At 43.7% G+C, this 23164-nt stretch overlaps 1 protein-coding gene across 1 annotated transcript; it reads left to right on the top strand.

Moving 5' to 3' along the window:
* Positions 1-494: 494 nt before the first annotated feature.
* marcksl1b (MARCKS-like 1b) lies at positions 495-3300 on the top strand. The gene is made up of 2 exons (XM_084080122.1): positions 495-779; positions 1867-3300. Exons 1-2 carry the CDS (start codon positions 693-695, stop codon positions 2404-2406), a joined length of 627 nt encoding a protein of 208 aa, XP_083936248.1. The 5' UTR covers positions 495-692; the 3' UTR covers positions 2407-3300.
* The last annotated feature ends 19864 nt before the right edge of the window (positions 3301-23164 follow it).

The raw sequence follows: 23164 nt of genomic DNA, 5'->3' as shown, positions 1-23164 counted from the left end.
CTTTTTTCTTCAACAACTAACTGCAGTGGGGTGTTTTTGAGGATGAGGACGATAAGATTGTTGCGTGATTATCACATTGGAATTTTTTTACTTGTGCCTGGTGGTATGTTGTTGACAGGCGGAAGTGAGCAACAGGCCTTGTCACACAACGCATGAACAGACTTGCACTTCTTTCCAGATGTAAAAAAAATGTGCCCCTGTTTGCCCCAAGAACGCCACAAAACACAATGAATAATAAATGATTAAACTCTCATTCTCCATTGTGTGAGTAAACTTGGTCCATTTTGCTGCTACTCTCAGTCAGCTGGCCCCTGGCCTGGACTTAGCATGTTCTGGGTGATGAGAGAATGCTGGGGGTCTTCTGGAGGGCGGAGCTAAATCAGACCTTTGCACGCGATTGGACAGAACTAGGTAGACCACGCCCACGGGCGGCACCGTGGACTTGGTGTATCTTCGAGCGTTCAACCAGTGTTGGATTTATAGGATCTCTGTCTACCACGGCGACAGGTTGAACAACAGGAGCGCAGTGGGAATAGTAGCCACTATTAGAAGAACCAAGAAAAGCTTACATTTTTCATTCATTCCACCGGTGGATGCATAAGTTGACCTGGAAGTTGTTGGATTAACCATAAACCACTTTTTTTAGTTTTTCTTTTTAATTTACTTTACGGGAAAAAACACATCTAGAAACAATGGGTTCTCATGCATCCAAGGGAGGAGTAGAAGTCGAGGCGAACGCTGCCGGAGCTGATGCTGCAGCTGTCAAAACCAACGGACAGGTATGATCAATGGCTCCACTATCTCTTCTTGTTCGAGGCGCGCACAGAGACGGCTAAAAAGATTGCATTTTGCGTTACACAAATCTAGATGAAAGACACGTTTTATTCTGACTGCCGGCAACATTTTCACTCAGCTCGCTGGTGATGGTTGTTTAATTGGCACAGGACCACACTTGTGCGTCTGTCAAATGAAGGAGGATCAAAACCAAAATATTGGATGTAAAAATAAAAAAAAACGTTATTAAATATACTAAACGTTATTATATGTTCTTTCTTCTTATCGCCGAGGTTCATCGTTGTAGCTAGGGTGGGTTTATCTGCCCAAAGCCCCCCTTCAATCAACGTGTTCCATGAAGGGGGAGGGGGGCAGTTTGAGGACAACAGGCTGCACGTAGGCTATAGCCTACACACACACACAAAAAAGCGAACTCCTCCTAAAATGGTCACAATTTTATATTGGTTGTTTTATTGTGTTAATGTGCTTTCTAAATGGATGTAGTGCATCTGGTGACAGAAAGTGTAGGTAGTCTGCTGTGATTGTCGCCGCACCCCAAAAATCTTGGCAACTCCAGACAGAGCCGGCTTCCAACTGATGGACCGTTTTAAGTGAAGATTTTCCATTATTTAACGACGAAAGGTCATTTACAATTTAAGCGTGAAGTTTAAAAGTAATTCAAAAAAATGTTGTAGCCTAAATATGCGGTTGATTTTCGTGAAATTATGTTGCGAGTGGGTTTTGCTTTCTCCATTTAATCGATGAGATTCAGCCTTTCTCTTTGTTGAGGGATGATCCGTCTGTCTGGTTGTCTCTGATGTATGTGGTCGGTGTGGTGCGATCGCCGCCTGTCGTCTGATTGAGGCATTACAAGGCGTCGCCTGTGAGCTTCACCAGGCGACACGGTCCCTAATTAATGAGCACGACGATGCTTTCAGCGGATGAAACCGTTTTTCTTTTGCATTTGATGACGGTTGTGAATTATTTCGAATCAACACTGTATTTTCTATTGACTATCCAAAACTGCATGTTTTAAAATAATAAATAAATAATTAGGCTAAAGACTAATTTTTTTATTTCTATATTTTCTAGGAAAATGGTCATGTGAAGACCAATGGGGACGTGTCTGCTAAGGATGGGGACACAGCTGCGACCAATGGCTCTGCGGAGGCAGCCAAGGAGCCCGAGGCAGGTGCGGGCAGCGACGCCATCGAACCGGCGCCTGCTGCTGACGGCGAGGCGGCCAAACCCGAGGGCGAAGCCGCAGCCAAGGAGACCCCAAAGAAGAAGAAGAAGAAGTTCTCCCTCAAGAAGTCCTTCAACTTCAAGTTGAACCTGAAAAAGAGCAAGAAGGGCGGCGAGGCCGTTAAGGAGGAGGCCCCCGCTGCCGCCGCCGAGGAGAAACCGGCTGAGAACGGAGCCGCCGCCGCTGCCCCTGCGGAGGAGAAGGTGGAGGAGGAGAAGAAGGAGGAGGTGAAGGAAGAGGCTGCTGCGGCCGAGGCCCCAAAGGCGGAGGAGGCGCCGGCTAAGGAGGAGGCCCCCAAGGAGGAGGCCCCTGCTCCGGCCGCCGAGGCCACGAAACCCACGGAGGAGAGCAGCTCGACCGTCGCTCCCTCCGAAAAGAAGGAGTGATTGTACCTTCCTCACAATGAACTGTGTGAACTGTTTTTCAAGAGAGAGAGAAATCTAAGAGTATATATATATATTTATATATATGTGTATATGTATACATATGTATGGATATATGTATATGTAAATATATACACATGTATGTGAAAGACTCCTTCGACGTGCCACTTTCGTCATGGTTAACAAGACGACAGACTATTCACTAGATCACTTCCCTGGTTTACTGGTCGATATCAGGACCCCGACTTGAGAATTAGGCTGTGTGTTGGTCGCTATACGTGGAGAAATGGATTTAAATGGCCGGGCTGCGAGCAAATGACACCGTGAAGGATGGATGTATGGATGAATGAATGGATGGTTGAATGGAATCAAAGCATCTTCTCCCCAAACATCTACTGCTCATGATGTCTCCTCGTGAAGGAATGAAGCGAGATTAGGGTACTACAGTTGGACACCACCACCACTTGAAAGGACTGTTAAACAAACGACACAAAACGGAAGAAAAGCAAAATAGATCAGAAATTAAGACACTTGCCAACTTTTTACATTCCTATATTTTAACCCAAATTTGAAGTATTTTGTGGTGTATTATAGAGAACCATGTTAAAAGATTCAGAGAAGCTATGTCTTGTTTGTTTAAAGAAAAGAAAAAAATTGACGACTATGATTTTTATCTTACTATTAAAAAAGAAAATACAAGAAAAAGAACACTTGAGCTTGCTATGTTCACTGTTGCGGTTTGAAAATGAAGCAGAGTTGTTTATCTGTCGTGTGTGAGTCTGAATCCGCTTTGTCTCTGTAAATACATTGGATTGATTTCTGTTCTTTATTTTGCTAATGTTGACCAATGTTACTGGTTTTATTGTAAAGTTGATAATGGTAAATAAATGTTGGTTACCTGCCCTTTCATGAGTCATCAATGGTTATTTGCATTAAATTTCAGATACTGTAATACGTGGGACTACTGTACTTCCGTGTGGTGAGCCTATATAGCATATTAGGGCTGCAAAATCAATTATCTTCTTAGAAATGATTCTATAATATAAGTGCATTGTTTATCATAAAAAAAGTATGTATATATATATACGCATACACATACACTGTATATATATATAGAGAGAGAGAGAGAGAATAGTTTTTTAAAATCGACTACATCAATTAGTCTGATTAACCACCTAAGCCCTATTTTATACATGGTCGTACAATGGTGTCGGACAAAAATAGCCGATCTACAAGCTTACAACACTCTCCGATGCGCAGCGTTGTGAGCTTGTAGATCTGATAGTTAAAAATATATATGTTATAATCGATTAAATCAATTAGTTTGATTAACTGTTGCACCCCTGGAATGCAGCATATACAGTAGAAGTTTCAGAATGAGAATTATGTTTTATTGCCAGTTATGATTACACATAACACCACTGGGTGAGGTTGGTGCATTACTCTGAACAGGATAGAAACATTACAATTATTTACAACTCTTTAGTCTTATGGCGGTAAGTTACACACAGAAGGGGTTTCTCCAGTCACACTAATACTTGTGTCTTGGCCTTACTATGTATGACATTGCATGCGTAATAAGATGCATATTACAGTTAACCACTTTAACCCTGGCCCCAATTTTGGGTATGTCATTATTATAGGCAAGACATTTAAAACATTTGAAATATTTTGGAAATAATTTAGAACATTTTGGTGGTAAAGTGGTTAAGTGTTTAATGGCAATATTACTGGATAAAAGCTACAATCTTGTCCTATCTTCCAAAGCCTGAGGGAATAGAACAGTTATATCGATTTGAAATGCCACTGTTGAAGACATAGTTGTCAACTATCAATTCATTTAATGTACAGTAATCTCCTGTCATTGGGGTGGTATTAACTCCAGCATTGAACAAAGATCGGGATCTTCAACACAAAATGATCTTTCACAAAAAGACTAAAGGCCAGCTTACACAAGAAGAAAACTACTGTGGACTACAAAACATTGATTTAGTTGAAAATGTGATTACAAAAGGGCATAAACAGCTAGTCACACATCACACTCCTGTAAAAACATCATGACTCTAATCAGATGATCACTGGTAGGAGGAGACACACCAAAGTGTGACACGCCACCATGTGACATCCAATGACCTATGGTTCTTTAACCACATGAACCCTAGCGTTCCTATCCTGAGGAGGGGGGGGGCGAACAATTGTCGAAAAAACAGCAGATTTACAAGCTCGCAATGCGTTCCGACGCGTCGTGGGTTAGTAGATCTGCTATTTACGGCAAAAAGATTCAAGTGCTGATGGAGCAGATCTAGAATAGAGCCCTAGGGGACCCCAGTCAACTTAAGTATACAGGGTTTAAGTGGTTAATAGGTCCTCCATTAGCCTCATGGCCCTGATGTCATCTCAGGGTGGTATGCCCATACCTTCAGGATAGTTGTTCCACATGTGACAGCATTGCATCCATTTTAAGCCAAGAGGAACCTCTCTCTACCATTGGTTTAGTGAGTCCCAACCTAACATAGTAGTACAGTACAGTCCTGATCTGGTTGAAATGACCTAGTTCACATGGTGATATGATGAGTTGAGATGGGGGCTATATATAGACATAGGCTTCAAACAATAATGAATTATTTAAACAAAGCTGTAGGCCCCATGTTGATACGCATCTTTTGCTCCCTTGCAGCAGGTGCAGTTTTGAAAGCTGAAAAATGCATGTATTGCAGGAATAGGCTTTAACTGGAGAAAAACTGTTATTTTAAAATGTAAACTGCAAATGCCAGCCATGTCTCACTTTGTGCAGTTAAACTATGGGTGGACTGTAATGTAGTCTATCTACATTTCTTTTAACAGTCAGGTGATTCAGTGTATTATTATTATTATTATCCTTATGATTATTTGAATGCATCATTCTTGATTCTATGCCAAACAGACGAGATTCGTTGTCTTTCTTGACTGTTTTTCCACTTCTGATATTCCATCTCTCCCTTGGCCACAACAGGGTCTGTAAACGGAAAGGAGCATCTACTGCCACCCTGTGGTCGTTTAATGTAAAGCACCATTTATCCTTCATAGTAGAATGTGTTGCTTATCAAAAAGAGCTGATCTACAAGATGCAACACCATGTCAGCTTGTAGGAATTTACCTAATTGGTAACTAGGGTAGGCGAAAAAAAAAAGAGAAAGAACAGAACCGGATAGGAATGGAGAAATGACGTCAATTTCAACATGGTTATGACAACGTGACAGGCATGACATCCACAATAATTGTCAAGTCTCATCTGTCATTTTTAAGTGACTTCAAGCGAAAAGCGACTTGAAATATGCCAAATGTTATTGACAATGACGTCATTTACAATTTATGCATTTAGCAGACGCTTTTAACCAGAGCAAGGTAAACGTGTGTACCTCAAATGCAGAGACAGTAGAGTGCCTCAGTACATTAGGAGCACGAGTGAACCAAGAGCCTAGCATCGGTCTAAACCAGGTAAACAATGAATGAAGCTAGCATCTGTCTAAACTCTAAATAACCTGCTATCTACATTTTAAACACTGTGGTCAAGAAAAAACAAGCCAAAGTAACAAAAACATGAGAACAAATGACCATGGTAAGTCTACATAGTCATAACTAGGTCAAGTGTTATGGGCTAAGGTGAAGTCTGAAGAGGTGAGTTTTCAGTCTGCAGTTTTACCTCCCACAAATAGGAGTGAAGCTATGAGTGACATGAGCTCTGAATCCAATAAGCACAAGCTCTTACATGAGAACCCCTCCCAATTCAACAGGTACTACAGCATGGCTGTGTCACTGTAAAATAACATGAATTTAAAATGATGGCTGCTTTCTTTAATCAGGCAAACCTTTTTCAATAACAATTCAAACAAAAGTGAAACTTAACAATTAACTAATAAGCAACAATACGACTAATACAAACACACCTTCACAAAAACGTTATTTAAAGGTTTTGTGTCTCCTGCATGTGCCTTCACTCTGAATCTTGTGGTTGGATCATGGATCATGTCATCAGTTGCATCTTTTCATATTAGTATGTAAAATATATCATCCAAAAACTGACTTTCCACATAGTTAACATTGAAACGGTCCCATAGACCCAAACACCACATAAAGGTTAATCCATATGTTGAAACATACCGGTCAAGGACTTTGTGGACATCCTTCCCAATTCAGGAAAGCTGCAGCACCTGTTGGAAACAGTCCATAACAAAACAAAGATTCACTGACATACCCCCAGAAGAATATTAGCGTACTTCTTCATTGCTATACAAATCACACTGTACAGTGTACACAGGCTCCCCATGACTGTACTGGAGCAACCAATGCATTTACCCATTAACAGACATCATGGGGAACAAGTACACTGTATTACTGTGTTATACTAATCATAAATCATTACTTCCAGACTCGCTTAAATCCTACCAGGGTATCAAACTTCTCTTGCCAAGTACTCCAGGTCTCCAACCTCTCAACATGGGTGGCTGAAAGGGCAGGATCACTATTGCCAAGGCTTCTGACCTCCATAGTGTAGAGATGTCTATTAATTAGGACAGGAAAGAATGAGATGAGGAGACAAGGATAGGAGAGGACAGGGACAATGAGAGGAGACAACGAGAAAGGAGGTTATAGATTCTAGTATTCATCAGCTTGCCCAGTGTGTCCTGTTCAATTCAGATTGGCTTCTATTTTTATAATGTTCGAAGCACCTCAACACTTGCTTGTCATGGGCATTGGGAACATGACTGTATGACTGTTGAGCCAATGTTGTGTACATATACTGTACATGACACTGTGCCTGGAGCAGCTCAAGCCTGTGGCCATCACTGGATTTACTGTGATTTATTTTGGGTTACATGTCCACAGTCTGAACACGGCTGATTGTTAAACTAAAAAGCTGACTGTTTTAATGCATGAATACTCACTGGGTGTAGACTTTTCCCTGCCCTGAGATCCACCAGGACACTTGACCGGGCTGACAAGGCTGAATTTTCTTAATCTGAAACACAGAAATGAAACTACTTTCATGATGTGTGTATACCAGGGGTCTGGGACCCTTTGGGGGTCCTCAGAGTCACTACAGGGGGTCCCCCAAATCTTTGTGTGATATATTTTTTTTGTTTTTCATGTTGTTCTAAATGTGTAACCACTTGAACCCTAGTATCCCTTTTCTGAGGAGAACTTTAGCCAAAAATAGCCGATCTACAAGCTCAAAACGCCTCGCGCTGCAAGGCGTTGAGCTTGTAGATCGGCTATTTTTGGGAAAGAGATATACAGTAGGTGTGTATACAATTCTATACAATATAGAGGGGGTCCCTGCTTCATCTCTCTCTCAGCCAGGGGGTCCTTGGCCTGAAAACGTTGAAGACCCCTGGTGTATACGGAAGACATCATTAGTCTCCAAATAATGGATAACCTTATGAATGTATTGCATTGTATTATAATTATTCATTCAAATAGGTACCTAATCTATCAGATTGTCATCACTGTATTGTGAAATATTTCTTTGATGCCATGCTTTCAAGTAAGCCATCTGTAGACAGACATCTATGTATGTTTATTTTAACAATGCATTAAGGACCATGTGCATTTAAAACGTTAAATACTTGGACATCACTCTAAATCCTTTTGATGGTGTAATTATTATTTATCTACATTTACTTTAACAGTTTATTTGACAAGGACAATGTGCTTTAAAATGTTAACTAGCTTATGATCAAGGCATCTGATAGTTAAAGACTACTTGTTCAGTTGAAATATGTAGATAAAACTACTGACAGCTAAAATGTGGAGTAAAAAAGGTGTCAGGAAATATAAAAAGAAGATGAGCGAGCTGCTGACAAGAGTAGCACAAGGCAGACGCATACAGAGCTCTCTGCAAAGTAAGGCATTTGTGGGTCAAGAAAGTACCTGTAGAGTCTTGTTTGCTGTCTAAAGGGGCCAATAAAAGGGCCTGTTCGTGTTCAAATCATGACATTATTTCTGGACATTTTCCAAAGCATACATTTTGATTTATTTTTTTTATCATTTTGGAAAGAAATTAACAATTTAACATTGAGGTGCCCACAATGTTTAGGTGCCCACTCGACCTTTATGCTTCCTGCCCATGATCTAATGACGCCACCAAGTGTTCAAAAATAACAATTGCAAAGCAAGTGAAAATGTGACATCGCTTAAGACAATTGATATCATCAAATGTAACTGAGAAACAAATGCACTCATTGTCTATTTTAGCGAACCTCTGTGACAGTTAGCATAACAGAAATGTGAGAATAATGATGCTGTCTGTCTGGAGTGGACAAACTGACTTACAGTATCTCTGGTCCTAGCCCTGAAACATGACTGTCGTACAAGCGTCATGTGAACCATGGCTGGTCCATAGCGTGGACCAGAGCTCAGCTAAAAACAGTGGTGTAAACTCAAGTAACTAAGTACATGTACTCAAGTACTTACTTCAGTCATTTTTTTGTTGTTGTTATTTTTACTTTACTGGAGTAATCCAATTTTCAGTACTTTTACTTAGTTTGTTGACAAGCGACACCGTCGTACGACGGAGCATAAATAAAGCCTTACATATTCTCTGGCCCACTTTAACGTCGATGGACGAATGACTCCAAGCTGTTTTTTAAATGTAAAAGAGAACAAGAACAGCAGATAATATCCTACAGGTGGCAGCGGTGTACCGGCGTCAGCTGTTAGCTTGTTGCTAACATTAGCACTGTTTAGAGATGAGCGCGCCGTGCAGATAACGTCCAATCACGAACTGCGGTGTACCGTCAGCTGTTAGCTTGTTGCTAACATTAGCACCGTTACGGCTGGAAAGTAGCATCTTTTAAAAGAGACGCGCGTCCAATCAGGAACTGCGCTCGCGGTCCCATAGCAACGGTTATGGATGAAGAAAAAAAAGTTAGTGTACAATGTCCTTTTTTGGAGTTGGAACATTGTGCTGCGATTGGTCAGAGCCCCTTATAAATACCTGAGGAGAAATGGCTCTATGTCAGTTGCACCTTTGACTTTGTCCAGGAAGGTTGAAAGAGAGAGATAGAGTCCAGTATCTGACCAGACCATCAGCAACCCAGTAAAGATGCTCATTGCACCAACACCACGCTTTCCTCTTCCTCCCACAATGATGATGAATGCAGAGAAGACAGAGCAGCAGTTCCAGTCATATCATGTCCTTGCATCAGGACCAACCATTTTTCCACAGGTTTACCAGACCAGCACAGAACGGGAGCGTACTCAAGTTCCCTCAACCCTATGTTCCCTCAGCCCTATGTTCCCTCAGCCTTATGTTCCCTCAGCCCTATGTTCCCTCAGCCCTATGTTCCCTCATCCCAAAACAGACCCTATGTTCCCTCAGCCCTATGTTCCCTCATCCCAAAACAGACCCTATGTTCCCTCATCCCAAAACAGACCCTATGTTCCCTCATCCCAAAATAGACCCTATATTCCCTCAGCCCTATGTTCCTTCAGCCCATGTAATATTCTAATGTTTTGTCTTGTCTGTCTGTCTGTCTGTCTGTCTGTCTGTCTGTCTGTCTGTCTGTCTGTCTGTCAGTATCATGTCAGTATCATGTCAGTATCATGTCAGTATCATGGTCAGTATCATGGTCAGTATCATGTCAGTATCATGTCAGTATCATGACCAGTATCATGGTCAGTATTATGTCAGTATCATGGTCAGTATCATGTCAGTATTATGTCAGTATCATGCAGTATCATGGTCAGTATCATGTCAGTATTATGTAAATATCAGGAGTGGTTATTTGCTTCAGTCATCAAAACGATTTCTATAAGTTTAGGTTGAAATGGATAAAATAAAATAATTTACCCATCATTTTCCTATGACTGATAAAAGTATTAAACTCCCTTTTTAATACAGTATCTACTGTGTTAAAAAGTTTCTGGGGGAGGACCCCCCGCCATATATGTCCAACCCGTATTCATTTGACTGTATAATGTTCATGTCTGTATATCAGAACTTTTTTTACTCATTTAAATCACCTTTAATGTTTTATTTTTTTTTATAATAAGCTAAGTGTTACATAGCTTATTATACCTTTAAACTATTTTTTTGGTAATATAGTTGTTTTGGATATCTACAAAAGCTCTATATTAGTATAAACATGTATTATTATTATTATTATTATTATTAATATTTTACTTCATTAGCTGTGATAAAAGTTCAATAGTTAAATAGTTCACTGCAATGATCAGTAATTCTTTGCAGCTGTTGTTATACAGTAGGTACCTATAGGTTTCACAGCTGTTTGAATTTTAATTGATGAGAAACTAGAAAAAGTGCTCCTCGGAGCACAGGTCTCCGCCAGGTCAGGTAGGCTATTGTGGCCTCCTGGTGGCGCTATAATAGGCCAACATGAAAAGGGTGCCATTTCTTCTTAGGCCTTGCACGACAATCGGACACTGACTGCATTCATGATTTGAGAAATTTTGTTAAAAACATGTGTTTCGCTAAATTAGACCTGTTGGTGGCGCTATAACAGGCCAATGTTAAAAGGTTGGCATTTGTTCCTCAACATAGTGTGAATGTGCGTGCAAAGTTGAGCGCAATTGGACGGTGCGTTCATGATTTGCAGAATTTTGTTCAAAACAAGCCAAATATGCAAACTTTAGATGTCAATCTTAGCCAATCAGTATGGAATATGAAAAATCAAACACATCCGTCGTGATCACATGACTATAGAGATCATGTGTACCGATTTGCGTGAAATTTGGATAAAATTGGAAGGAGTAGTATAAAAAAATGTGTTTTACACAAGTCGGCCTCCTGGTGGTGCTATAAAAGGCAGAAGTGAAAAATGCAGGTCAAAGGTTTTTCCTTGACCTATAGGGAGTGTGCATACAAAGTTTTACACAGATCGGTGCAATTATAGGTAAAAACACAAATCGGCCTGTTATAGCGCCACCATGAGGCTGATTTGAAAATTTTCAAATGTTAGTTCTTCCTCGGCCTAATGGGAATGTGCGTGCAAAATTTCAAGGAAATTGCATGCTGTGTTCATGATTTGAGGCATTTTGTTCAAAACGGTGCACTCCTGCAAACTTTGGAAGGCATTTTTAGCCAATCAGGATGGAATATGAGAAATCTGAAAGACCCGTTTCGTTTAATGACTATAGAGATACTGTGTACCGATTTGTGGGATTTTTGGACAAAATCTGTAGGAGTACTGTCAAAAAATGTGTTTTGCACAAATCGGCCTCCTGGTGGCGCTATAACAGGCCCCTGTGAGAAATTTGGGGCAGAGGTTCTGCTCTGGTATCCAGGGACTGTGTGTGCACAGTTTGGCTGCGAGCAAGCCAACAGTGCCGGAGATTAGCTGTACACAGACAGATCGAATGACGGACACACGGACGGACGGACGGACGGACAGGGGGTAAAACATACTCTCTCGCCATGCCTTTCGGCCTGGCGGAGACAATTATCAATATAATTTAACATCAGTCAGTTTCACAGCTGTCTGAATTTGAATTGATGAGAGAAACTATACATATAGTTTAATGTGTCTTAGCTGACCAGGTCAAAGCAATTAAGTTTGGCCAATCATGTTGCCCAAGCATCATGGTCAGTAGCATGGTCAGCATCATGGTCAGTCATGGTCAAGTTTTCCTTGTGACATAATGTACACGTATACGTACCCCCAGAACATATGCTTTCAACACGTACAATTTAAGGTTACGTGGCGCGGCTCCGAAAGCCGAAATCCGGGCTCAAAAAGGGTGGAAAAAGAGCAGATCCACAAGCTTGTAAAAGCCTGTAAAAGCCTGTTGTCTTGGGGCGCAATACCAACGGCGACCACAGGTGGCGCCGTCCCCAGTCCATGGTCCGTCAGAGGTCCATGGACCACCTCAGTGCCCAGGACGGTGTCTCCAGGGGCGGGTAGAGCGGGCGAGTGTGAACCCGGCACTGTGCCGGGAGGCACTGGGCCGACTGGTGCCATCGGATAGGTAGGGACCATGCCCAGGAAGAGGCACCTTCCTGGGGGAAGCGATGGAGTGTCCACATGGAGCCAGGGACCCCCGGGGGTCCCCGGTCCACCTCCATGCCCAGGGACGGTGGCTCCCGAGGCGGGTAAGGGCGGCCGGCGGGGACCCCCGGGGTTCCCCGGTCGTGGGTCTGGAAAAGGGACAAAGTCCTGCCGTGGAAGAAGAGCAGATCCACAAGCCTGGATAGGCCTGTGGTGGCCGCGGGGCGCAATACCAGCCATGTCCACAAGGCGGCGCCCTCCCCGGTCCATAGTCCCCCCCAGGGGTCCCCGGCCCACCTCCGCGCCCAGGGACGGTGGCTCCCGGGGCGGGTAGGGCAACCGAGTGTGAACCCGGCAGTCTGCCGGGAGGCCCAGGGCTCCTGGCCTCTCCCCTGCTGGAAGGGGGAAGCCAGGGAGAAGGGCCGACTCGTGCCATAGGATAGCTAGGGATCATGCCCAGGAAGAGGCACCTTCCTGGGGCGGCAAAGACCCCCAAAATCATGGTTCTTTCATGGTTCTTTCGAAAATTTCGATTTTTCTTTTCCTAAGTGTCCGCATGGGCTCCAGAGGACCCCCTGGAGGACCCCCGGCCTAAAATTCAAACTTTTTTCGGCTTGTCGATCTGCGCTTTTTCGGGCTAAAACGGCCGGTACCTCCCGGTCCATGGGTCGCCCGGGGCCGACGGAGGGCTTGTTGGATCCGGGTCGGGGGTGCGCACGCGTCGGTGTTCTCTCCCGGTACAATCGGCAACTTTTCCTAGACCGGATATGTTGATCCGGCGTGCGGATGCTCGGGACGGATGGCAGGCCTGCCCGAATGCAGGGCCCGCCGTCGGCCACGGTGGCCACTCTAGTCAAAGCACTGTGTTCCGGGAACCACGCCGCCTGCAAGGGCCGTGGAACCCACAATTGATTCTGACCGATTGGCAATCGTAGCCCGCCTCTTGCAAGGGCCCCGCTGGCACCTCTGGTGCACCTCTGGCTGCTCGGCGGTCGCTGCCGACCAGGCGCGGAGGGACCACGTGCAGAGAGGCCCCGGCCTCCTCCGCACTCCTCCACGGCCCACCCTGGCCTAGCGAGACCGAGACGCCCCGTCTGCCCTAGATGTCCTGCCACGGACCGCCCGAGGTCTCCTCAAAGGCACCCAAAGGCGTGCTCCGGAGACTCCGTTTCTCAAACCCTGCTTGCGTCGCGTACTCCGGCGACCGACCAAACAGCTGCGTACCGCGGGCGCCGATCCCCCGTAACATGCCGTCGACCTGGCTAGGGGGTAAAGGAAGATGTGGTGACTGTCGCAGTGCGCACCGCCGGGAGCTCCCGCCGCCCCTCTCACGGGGGGCCTTGGTGGTCTCCGCGGACCGGCAACCCCACGGTGCGCGCCTCACCTGGGCGCGCTGTCTCCGTGGCGGAACAGGAGGCCTACCTGGTTGATCCTGCCAGTAGCATATGCTTGTCTTAAAGGGCGCTGCAGACTCGTCTGAGTTGGGCATGCAGTCACTGCCAAGTGACCACGCCGGGACAGTAACTGATATGGGTGTAGACAACATAGGTGGCGGCACGCAGGAGTTGAGTAAACCAAAGTTCCCGATTGTAGACCCACAAGGCAAGTTACCTTGATGGGGTTGGGGGCGGGCGAACTTGACATGAACCTGCGAGCAGCTACATATCTACTGTATGTGGGTTGTGCCCGGCGCCGCGGTTGTCCCGCAACTCAGCAGTGGCTGCGCCCGAGTTAATCGAACAAGATTCCCACTGTCCCTACCAGCTACCTAGCGAAACCATAGCCAAGAGAAATGAAATCAGCTCAGACCATAGAGGGAAGAAGACAATCTTCAGCGAGGAAACAAGACCCTGCTAATGGGCGTGATAACTATTGCGGCACCACTTGTACCACCAGGTACCTGCGGTCTGTAGGCCGCGGGACCCCCCCCCCCCCGACTTATCGCCCGCCGAGGGGTGCTTAAGCGTGGGTACGCGGGACTGGCCGGTGAGCCGGGCCCGACGCGCTAAGTTCAGAATAGTCCCAGGGGCGACTATTCTGGTTTGTACCACCAGGTCCCCGCGGTGCTTGGGCCGCGGTCTGTGACTTCACTTAAAGATGGAGTGCCATGATATGTTTCAACCCTAAAACCTGATCATAAGGTATTATTATTATGTAAGGATTTTTTTCAAAAAAAAAAAGTGTACAGAAATTGTTAAAAAAAAAATGTTTATGTGGACACGCCTCCAGTTCATTAAGTATGCCTGGTTCTCACCTTAGCACCTCCTCCACCACCTTAGCACCACCCACCTGTCCTAGTCCCTCCTCCTCCTCATGCCCACACCTGTTGTGTTATGATAACGAGGGGGAGGGTATGTTTTTGGGGGGCTCTGTGATGTCACTAAAGGGCTGTTTCTCTATTGGCACGTTTGACCCTCAAGATTTCAGCCTCCAGGAAGAAACTCCAAATAATCAGAGAAGACATAAAACACCATAAAACCACCACCGGGGGGCTTAATGAAGTTCTATCAACCTCATAGACACATGAAAAACAGAAAAAGTGCAAAAACATGGCACCAGCTCTTTAACGCTCGCTGAGGGGTGCTTAAGAGTGGGTCCACGGGACCGCCTGGAGAGCCGGGTGTCCCCCGGAGGCAGGGGTCCCCCCGGACTGGAGCCCCCAGGGACGGCTGTCGGACTGGTGGGCTTTCGGAGCAGCAGGCCGTCGGAGCTGCACCACGTAGCCACAATTTAATGTTGTGGTCACCATCATCATCGGTGTAAAGAAAAGTTTATGAAGTCTTATAACTTACTAATAATATATCTATATATAGTCTTATACCTTTGGGGGATACCTTGGGGAGCCCGGGGGAACCCAACAGGTGACCCCAACAGCACATTATGGAAGGGCCATATGTGACGCTGAAGGAACATAGGGCTGAGGGAAGATAGGGTCTAATTTGGGATGAGGGAACATAGGGCTGAGGGAACATAGGGTCTAATTTGGGATGAGGGAACATAGGGTTGAGGGAACATAGGGCTGAGGGAACATAGGGACTAATTTGGATAAAATAAAATTGTTAGGGATTGAGGGAACATAGGGCTGAGGGAACATAGGGCTGAGGGAACATAGGCATGACCCCCACAGAACAATACTCTGTGCCTGCGTACACCACTCTTGATGGGATGCAGGTGCAGGATATAGCACCCTTGCAGTATGACATGGAACCCAGTTACATGACACTAGAAGCTGCCTCAAGAGACGATGAAGTTGTGGACAAGTCAATGTCTGCCATATTTGAACTGCTTTACAGCACCACCGCGCACCTGTCTCAGATGACCACCACCACGCACAGCCCTGTCTCCGGTGTTCCTCAGATGGCAACCATGGACGGCCCTGGCTCATGTCCTCTTCAGGGAACGATGATGGCCACCACCACCGTACCCAGCCCCGGCCTTCCTCAGATGGCTACTGTCAACAGGCCCAGCTCAGGTCTTCCTCAGGGGACGAAGATGGTCAACACCCGTCGCCAGAAGCCTGTCATGGACTACGAGCGCATTAGGGAACTCCGCCTGGAGAAGAACAAAGGACATGCCAAAATCTCCCGAGAAAGGAGAAAGGAGTATGTGAAGTCTATTGAGAGCCGCGTCAATGCGCTGGAGGCAGACAAGAAGAAGCTGGAGGCAGACAAGAAGAAGCTGCAAGAGAGGCTGCAGTACTTGGAGCTTTTCTGCCGTGCACGTGGCATTTCTCCATAATGCTTTATAGACTGGCTATGCTTCAGAGACCACATCTACCACATATGGTTCCCCATCCAATAAATTGCCACATGCTGTCATAATGTATTGTAAACTGTAAATATTGTTCATTATATTGTTTTATAATATTGTTTGATATTGTTATGCTGATATGTTTTGTATCTGGTGAATAAAAAACAAAGAAAGACGACAACATTTTCATTGTGTTCAATTTATTTCAAACAAAGCAGTATCTCTGAACCTTAGCGTCACTATTCTGGTTATGTCATGAAGAGGGCCCAAGTATAGGCTACTAGGCTACTACAAACTAAACACAAAAAAATAAAGGGTTTCCCTTTCTCCACTGGTTACAATACAGAAATCTGGCAGGAGAAAATACAATAAAGATACAATGTCTGTATCCATAACTATCAGAAGGTAGTAGTAGTATCTACTGAGGTACAGTAAATTCAATGACTCTTTTAATCTAATCTGATGGAATTGAGGAATTTAATGTTTGTTGAATAAAAATAAAACACAAAATTGATTGTAAAGTCGCACATTAAGTGTTGCAATATTATATATTATATATATATATATATTGTTCTAATATCTCAGATTTACATCGCACTTTTACCCAAGTACCCAAAGAGGCTTTACTTGGGGAGGAGAAAACAAAAAATAATCAACTTTATATGGGGGAGAAAATACTAAAATAAGCTAAGCTTAAGTGGTTAAAATGTATAGTAACAGATGGTATACAAATCTCCAATTGGACTTTATGCAATTGAGCAAGTTAGTATCTGAAAACATAAAACATGATTTGAGGGTCTTTGGGTGGTCCATGGTTGTATCTGGTTAAATTCAACAATTATTCCATCAACCTTTTATCAATATGGCACTACTTATGTCTCCAAATGACACCCCTATATACACACAACTGGAAAGTTGTCCATTTGAACATTCTGCTAAAATAGTGGATACAAGCTCAGCTTGTAGAATGGCTATTTCTGGCAAAGAGATTAGGTGTAGAGGGGAAAAAAAGTAGAGATAAAAGTTCAACTTCATAGTTTCCAGAACATATAAAAACCTACAAATTGTCAGAAGTTGAAAGGAATTTTAGAGTGCTTTTAGAAAATCTGAGCAGCATTACCAAAGTCCAAAGGTTTTCGCAAACATACGCTCACTTGTGGGTTGATTCCTCCACACTTCTTCAAATTGGAGCTTGTCTTAGGGTTAATGAGGTATTTCACTTTAAAACACTTCTGGGGTCATTTTAACATCTACTCTAGATTTTGTATGTACCCCAGACTGTTAAGATGCTTAATTCAAAATAATGGGTTTATATAGGATGGGGGTATGTAAATAAATAAAGCAACTTAAAACATATTAAAAACATAAATCACAGAAGATTAAAAACTGGTTTTAAAAAATCAAGCAGGATCAAGGATGTTGAGCTTGGTAATGGGGGACCTGGAGGAGGAATCTGTTCGAAGATCTGAGGGAGCGGGTGGAGGTTTGTGAAGTAATGAGTTTTTGTAGGTAGGGAGGGGAATGTCTCTTTATACATTTATGGGTAATTAGCAGGACCTGGCTTGTAGTCGATCCTGGCTGTGACAGGGAGCCAGTGCAATGAGGATAGGATGGGTGTTATGTGTTCATGCTCACGGACTCTCATTAGGATCCTAGCAGCACTGTTCTGGATGCATGGCAGCTTCTGAATACTCTTGCCAGGGTTCCAAATGAAGAGTGCGTTGCAGTAGTCCAGTTTAGAGGAGATAAGGGCATGGACAAGCTTCTCTGCGTCTGAAAGGTTTAGAAGGGGGCGGAGTTTGGAGATGTTTTTGAGATGATAGAAGGTTGCCCATGTTGTCTACAAGTATACAGTAGGCCTATTTCAGGTAACCAATGGTAGCGAGGCTGATCGAAGACACAGAGTGCCATCAATCAGCCCATTACCACTGTTTTCCATGTATAGCTAATACATGGAAAAACACATATTTTTGCGCCATATGGAACATTACCACTTATTTATAGGCCCAAGTTATTTTAAGAGGAAATGGCAACTATAGTACTACATTGTATGTATGCAGTACTTGACACATGGGAGCTGATCTCTGTGATCACCTCGGCAACAGATGGATGGCGGTCGACCGGGGGTACAGGAGGGCGTGGGCTTCTGCCTCCACCGCAGAGGTCGTGGCAATGACAGCCGTTTTAAAGAACCTTGTGTTCTTGTTGAACAGGATTGAGTAATTTTTGCAGCCAAAATCTTTTACGGCATAAGAGCCACCCTCTCTCACCTTGTCCGACAGCTGAAACATAGGACACATACAGGTAAAATACTTAATGGGTATGGCTTTATGTATGCATCATGCAAGAACACCACATGTACATTATGTATCGATACACCTATAGTATAACAAGGAACCAATAGCAAGGAGCACAAGAACCAGAACCATTATATTATCACATACCCAGTCTTTATTGACACTGCAAGCATCTTCTGTTCCAAAGTAAACTCCAACAAAATCACTCTTAAGCCACTGAAAATCAAGTCACCTTTTAGATCAAAACATCTGCCACTTTTTAAAGATGTTTTTGAACAATTCACATCGAGTATGTGAATTAATATATACCACAATTGATTAACATTTATTAAATTAATATAGCTCTTCAACGGGCACACCTTCATACAGGTGTGCCCATCAGTGACTGCACACACTATATTATTGTCAGTCAGGCCTGGCTTGCACACCTCCTTACAGCCCTCCTGTGAGACGTCCCATTTTAAGATTTTGGTCACCTCTTTGGTCTCAATGAATTTGAGCATTAAAAAGGTATGGGTTTGGCATATGGGCTTTTGCCAAGATTGCCTGGATTGACATGCTGTAACAAAGAAAAAGGAACAAATATTTAATTAAATTGTAAAGTTGATTCATACATTTCCTCCAATTGAAAATAAAAAAGTAAGTATGAGAACTTACTTTCTTTCAAACTTAGTTTTTGAGAGTGACTAATGTGGAGATGACAAATGTTTGGTCTTGTACTGGCCTTCGGTTAGAATGCAATGGTTACAGATGGACCCTTCCCCAACACGTGATTGCACGATGATTACGTGATTGCTTTCAGTTATGTTTACTCAGTGAGTCGGCCCCCAACCCATCTGGTCCACCTGATTCGGATGCTATCAAAAGTGAAGTGGGAACCTGGCAATCAAGGTTGTAATTAACTGACATTTGGAGGTGGGATCATGTGTTCAGTCTCATTCTGCCTCCAATTCCACCCATCTTCTACATTCACCAATCAAATAAGGTAAGTCATTGAATTAATACTAAAGTGCACACATATGGGCGCTACAGCAGTATTACAATAGTAATACTGTATATACTGTATATAGTGATTTTAAACTTTAAATGGGCATAACTCAGTGCCCACTGCCCACTCAACCTGTATTCTTCCTGCACATCTAATGACCAAGTGTTAAATAACAATACCAGTTATATCAAATAATGACATGCCAACAATAAACATAAATCAAATGGATCCTGTGTGTGGCTCTATGTATCGATGTGTAACAATACAAGGAACCAATAGCAAGGAGCACAAGAACCAGAACCATTATATTATTATATACCCAGCCTTTATTGACACTGCAAGCATCTCAAGTTCTGTTCCACAGTAAACTCCCAACAAAATCACTCTTAAGCCACTGAAAATCAAGTCACCTTCTAGATCAGAACTTCTGCCACACTTTTTAGAATGCCCATCATGAATTAGGCTTACTCTGTAAATGAATACAATCTGCCACGCTCACACCCGAGATCCGGGGATGGATTGTAGGACCCAAAATGCAGAAAACACTCTTAATTAAAAAGCAGTTGGCAAACTGAAAACTCCTGAAAACACAGGTACACCTCACAGTGCAAATGTCAAACTTATAAATACTCTCAAAAACAGAAACTCAAGCAGGAACAGAGCACAAGGCAGCAAACGAACTGAAGACAATAATCCATCAATTGAACTGAGCAGCACACAGCACATACAGTATGAAATACTCTGACAGTCTTTAACTCAGATGCATCATGCACCACAGCTTGGTGCCCACTGCCCAGGTGGAAGAACCAGTCTCTCAATCAGGGACACATGGGGGCAGTGGTGTTAAGTAACTAAGTACATGTATTCAATTACTGTACTTAAGTACAATTTTGAGGTACTTTTACTTTACTGAAGTATTTCCAATTTTCAGTACTTTTACTTCAACGCCACTACATCTCACATTTGACACAAAAGAACCACTTTATCCCTATATACATTTCGGCCATTTGAAAATAGCAGATCTACAAGCTCACAATGGCTGCATAGCATCTTGTGAGGTTGTAGATCTGCTATTTTCAAAAGATTTGTCAAAATTTTTAAAATCTTATCAAGCTAATTGTGCTGGGCAGGCCGTTTCTGACGAAGTGAAAGGGTGACATCATTGAAGAGACACATTTGATGATAGTGTCATCAGTGAAGGAAATGTATCATCAAATGTAGCTGACAAACTGTACAACAGAAACACATGTTGCCCTCATTGTCTCTAGTTCAGCAAACGTCTGTGCCAGTTAGCATAACAGAGCTATGTGAATACGTTTGGTGCAGACGGACGCACTGTGCGTACATTATATCAATGCTTGTGTGTTCATTAAATAAACTAAAGATCACATCCTCACCTGTCTCAAGGCCATTAGTTTCCAATGAAGGTGTGTTTACTTCTGGGGACTGCGACACCGTCGTACGAGTCCGACGGATCATAATTAAAGCCTTACATATTCTCTGGCCCACTTTAACGTTGATGGACGAATGAACCCAAGCTGTTGTTTAATGTAAAAGAGAACAGCAGATAATATCCTCCAGCCCAGGTGGCAGCGATCGTACCGTTAGCTGTTAGCTTGTTGTTAACATTAGCACTGTTTAGATGCGCGCGCCGTGCAGATAACGTCCAATCATGAACTGCGCGTGCGCGTGCACGTCACTCCCATGGCAACGGTTTAGTATATAATGTCCTTTTTTGGAGATGGAACCTTGTGCTGTGATTGGTCAGAGCCCGTTTTAAATACCTGAGGAGAAATGGCTCCATGTCAGTTACACCTTTGACTTTGTCCAGGAAGGTTGAAAGAGAGAGATAGAGTCCAGTATCTGACCAGACCATCAGCAACCCAGTAAAGATGCTCATTGCACCAACACCTCGCTTTCCTCTTCCTCCCACAATGATGATGAATGCAGAGAAGACAGAGCAGCAGTTCCAGTCATATCATGTCCTTGCATCAGGACCAACCATTTTTCCACAGGTTTACCAGACCAGCACAGAACAATACTATGTGCCTGCGTACACCACTCTTGATAGGATGCAGGTGCAGGATATAGCACCCTTGCAGTATGACATGGAACCCAGTTACATGACACTGGAAGCTGCCTCAAGAGACGATGAACTTGAGGACAAGTCAATGTCTGCCATATTTGAACTGCTTTGCCCCGGCTCAACAATGATGAACAGCACCACCGCGCACCTGTCTCCGATGACCACCACCACGCACAGCCCTGTCTCAGGTGTTCCTCAGATGGCAACCATGGAGAGCCCTGGCTCATGTCCTCTTCAGGGAACGATGATGGCCACCACCACCGTACCCAGCCCCGGCCTTCCTCAGATGGCTACTGTCAACAGGCCCAGCTCAGGTCTTCCTCAGGGGACGAAGATAGTCAACACGCATCTTCCTCAGATGGTCAACGTGTCAAGTCTTCCTCAGAAGGCCAGGAGTCGCCAGAAGCCTGTCATGGACTACGAGCGCGATAGGGAGCTTCGCCTGGAGAAGAACAAAGGACATGCCAAAATCTCCCGAGAGAGGAAAAAGGAGTATGTGAAGTCTCTTGAGAGCCGTCTCATCGCGCTGGAGGCAGACAAGAAGAAGCTGCAAGAGAGGCTGCAGTACTTGGAGCTTTTCTGCCGTGCACGTGGCATTTCTCCATAATGGTTTATAGACTCTTTGCTTCAGAGACCACATAATATGGTTCGGGTTGTTTTTCCCCATCCAATAAATTGCCACATGCTGTCATGATTTAATGTAAAAAATGTAAAATAGGCCTACTGTAAAAATATCACATTTATATATTTGTATGTTGTTTTATAATATTGTGTATGATATTGTTTCTGGTCAATAAAAAAACAAAGAGAACGAAAACAAATCTGCATTTCTTTCAAGTTAAGTAGGCTACAACTACATTTCAAACACAGCAGTATCTCTGAACCCTAAGTATAGGCTCCCTACTAGTCAACAAAGTATATAGGTTTAAGTGGTTAAAGCCTTATACACACAGTAATATGGATTTTAATTTTAAATGCCTCATGGTGTTGAAAGGTTCAATTATGAATTTCTAATGGTGATGAATAAATACATGGTGTGGTTATGAATTGCACTCAAAAAACTAAACATAAAACACATTCCCACCACAATCACAAAGAAGGACAAATGTAACTATCATAATAATCTAATAATTACACCATTTCCGAATGTACAATCCTCCGGATTATATACCTGTGAACACAACAGCCTGGTTTAAATTTATTACACAGTGTTCAGATCCGGCCTAGAACCCGCCTACTGTATCCGGTAACTTTCTCCACACACACATGCACTTGTCCATATCCGCTCCAGGGCGGATCTGCAACCTGCGAAGAGAGTCTGATTCCAGACTTCCTGATTGGTCGATATGAGCTCCGAGGGAACATCTGTTTGGTCGTCAAGTAAAGGGCTGAGCACGAGTTCCGTTCCCTTGTGGCCGTAGAGCAGGGTTGCCATGTCCGCTTATTATAAGCGACTTTGGGCTTGTTCTTCTGTAAGGTTGTTGTAAATATAAATTAGATTGGTAGTTGCGGGTTGCAGTTTTCTGGGCTCAAGTCAAGGACCCCCAAATGAATGTATTTTTCTGCGGACCCCCATGCCAGGGACCCCCATACAAGATTTGTTTAAAAAATATTCAACATTTTTCAAATTGTCTTCCAAGATTTTTTTGAAAGT

This window comes from Gymnoscopelus microlampas (assembly GCF_963454915.1).
Source record: "Gymnoscopelus microlampas genome assembly, chromosome: 15".
Taxonomy (NCBI): domain Eukaryota; kingdom Metazoa; phylum Chordata; class Actinopteri; order Myctophiformes; family Myctophidae; genus Gymnoscopelus; species Gymnoscopelus microlampas.
The sequence above is the reverse complement of the archived record's forward strand: the minus strand, read 5'-3'. Positions and strand labels throughout refer to the sequence as shown.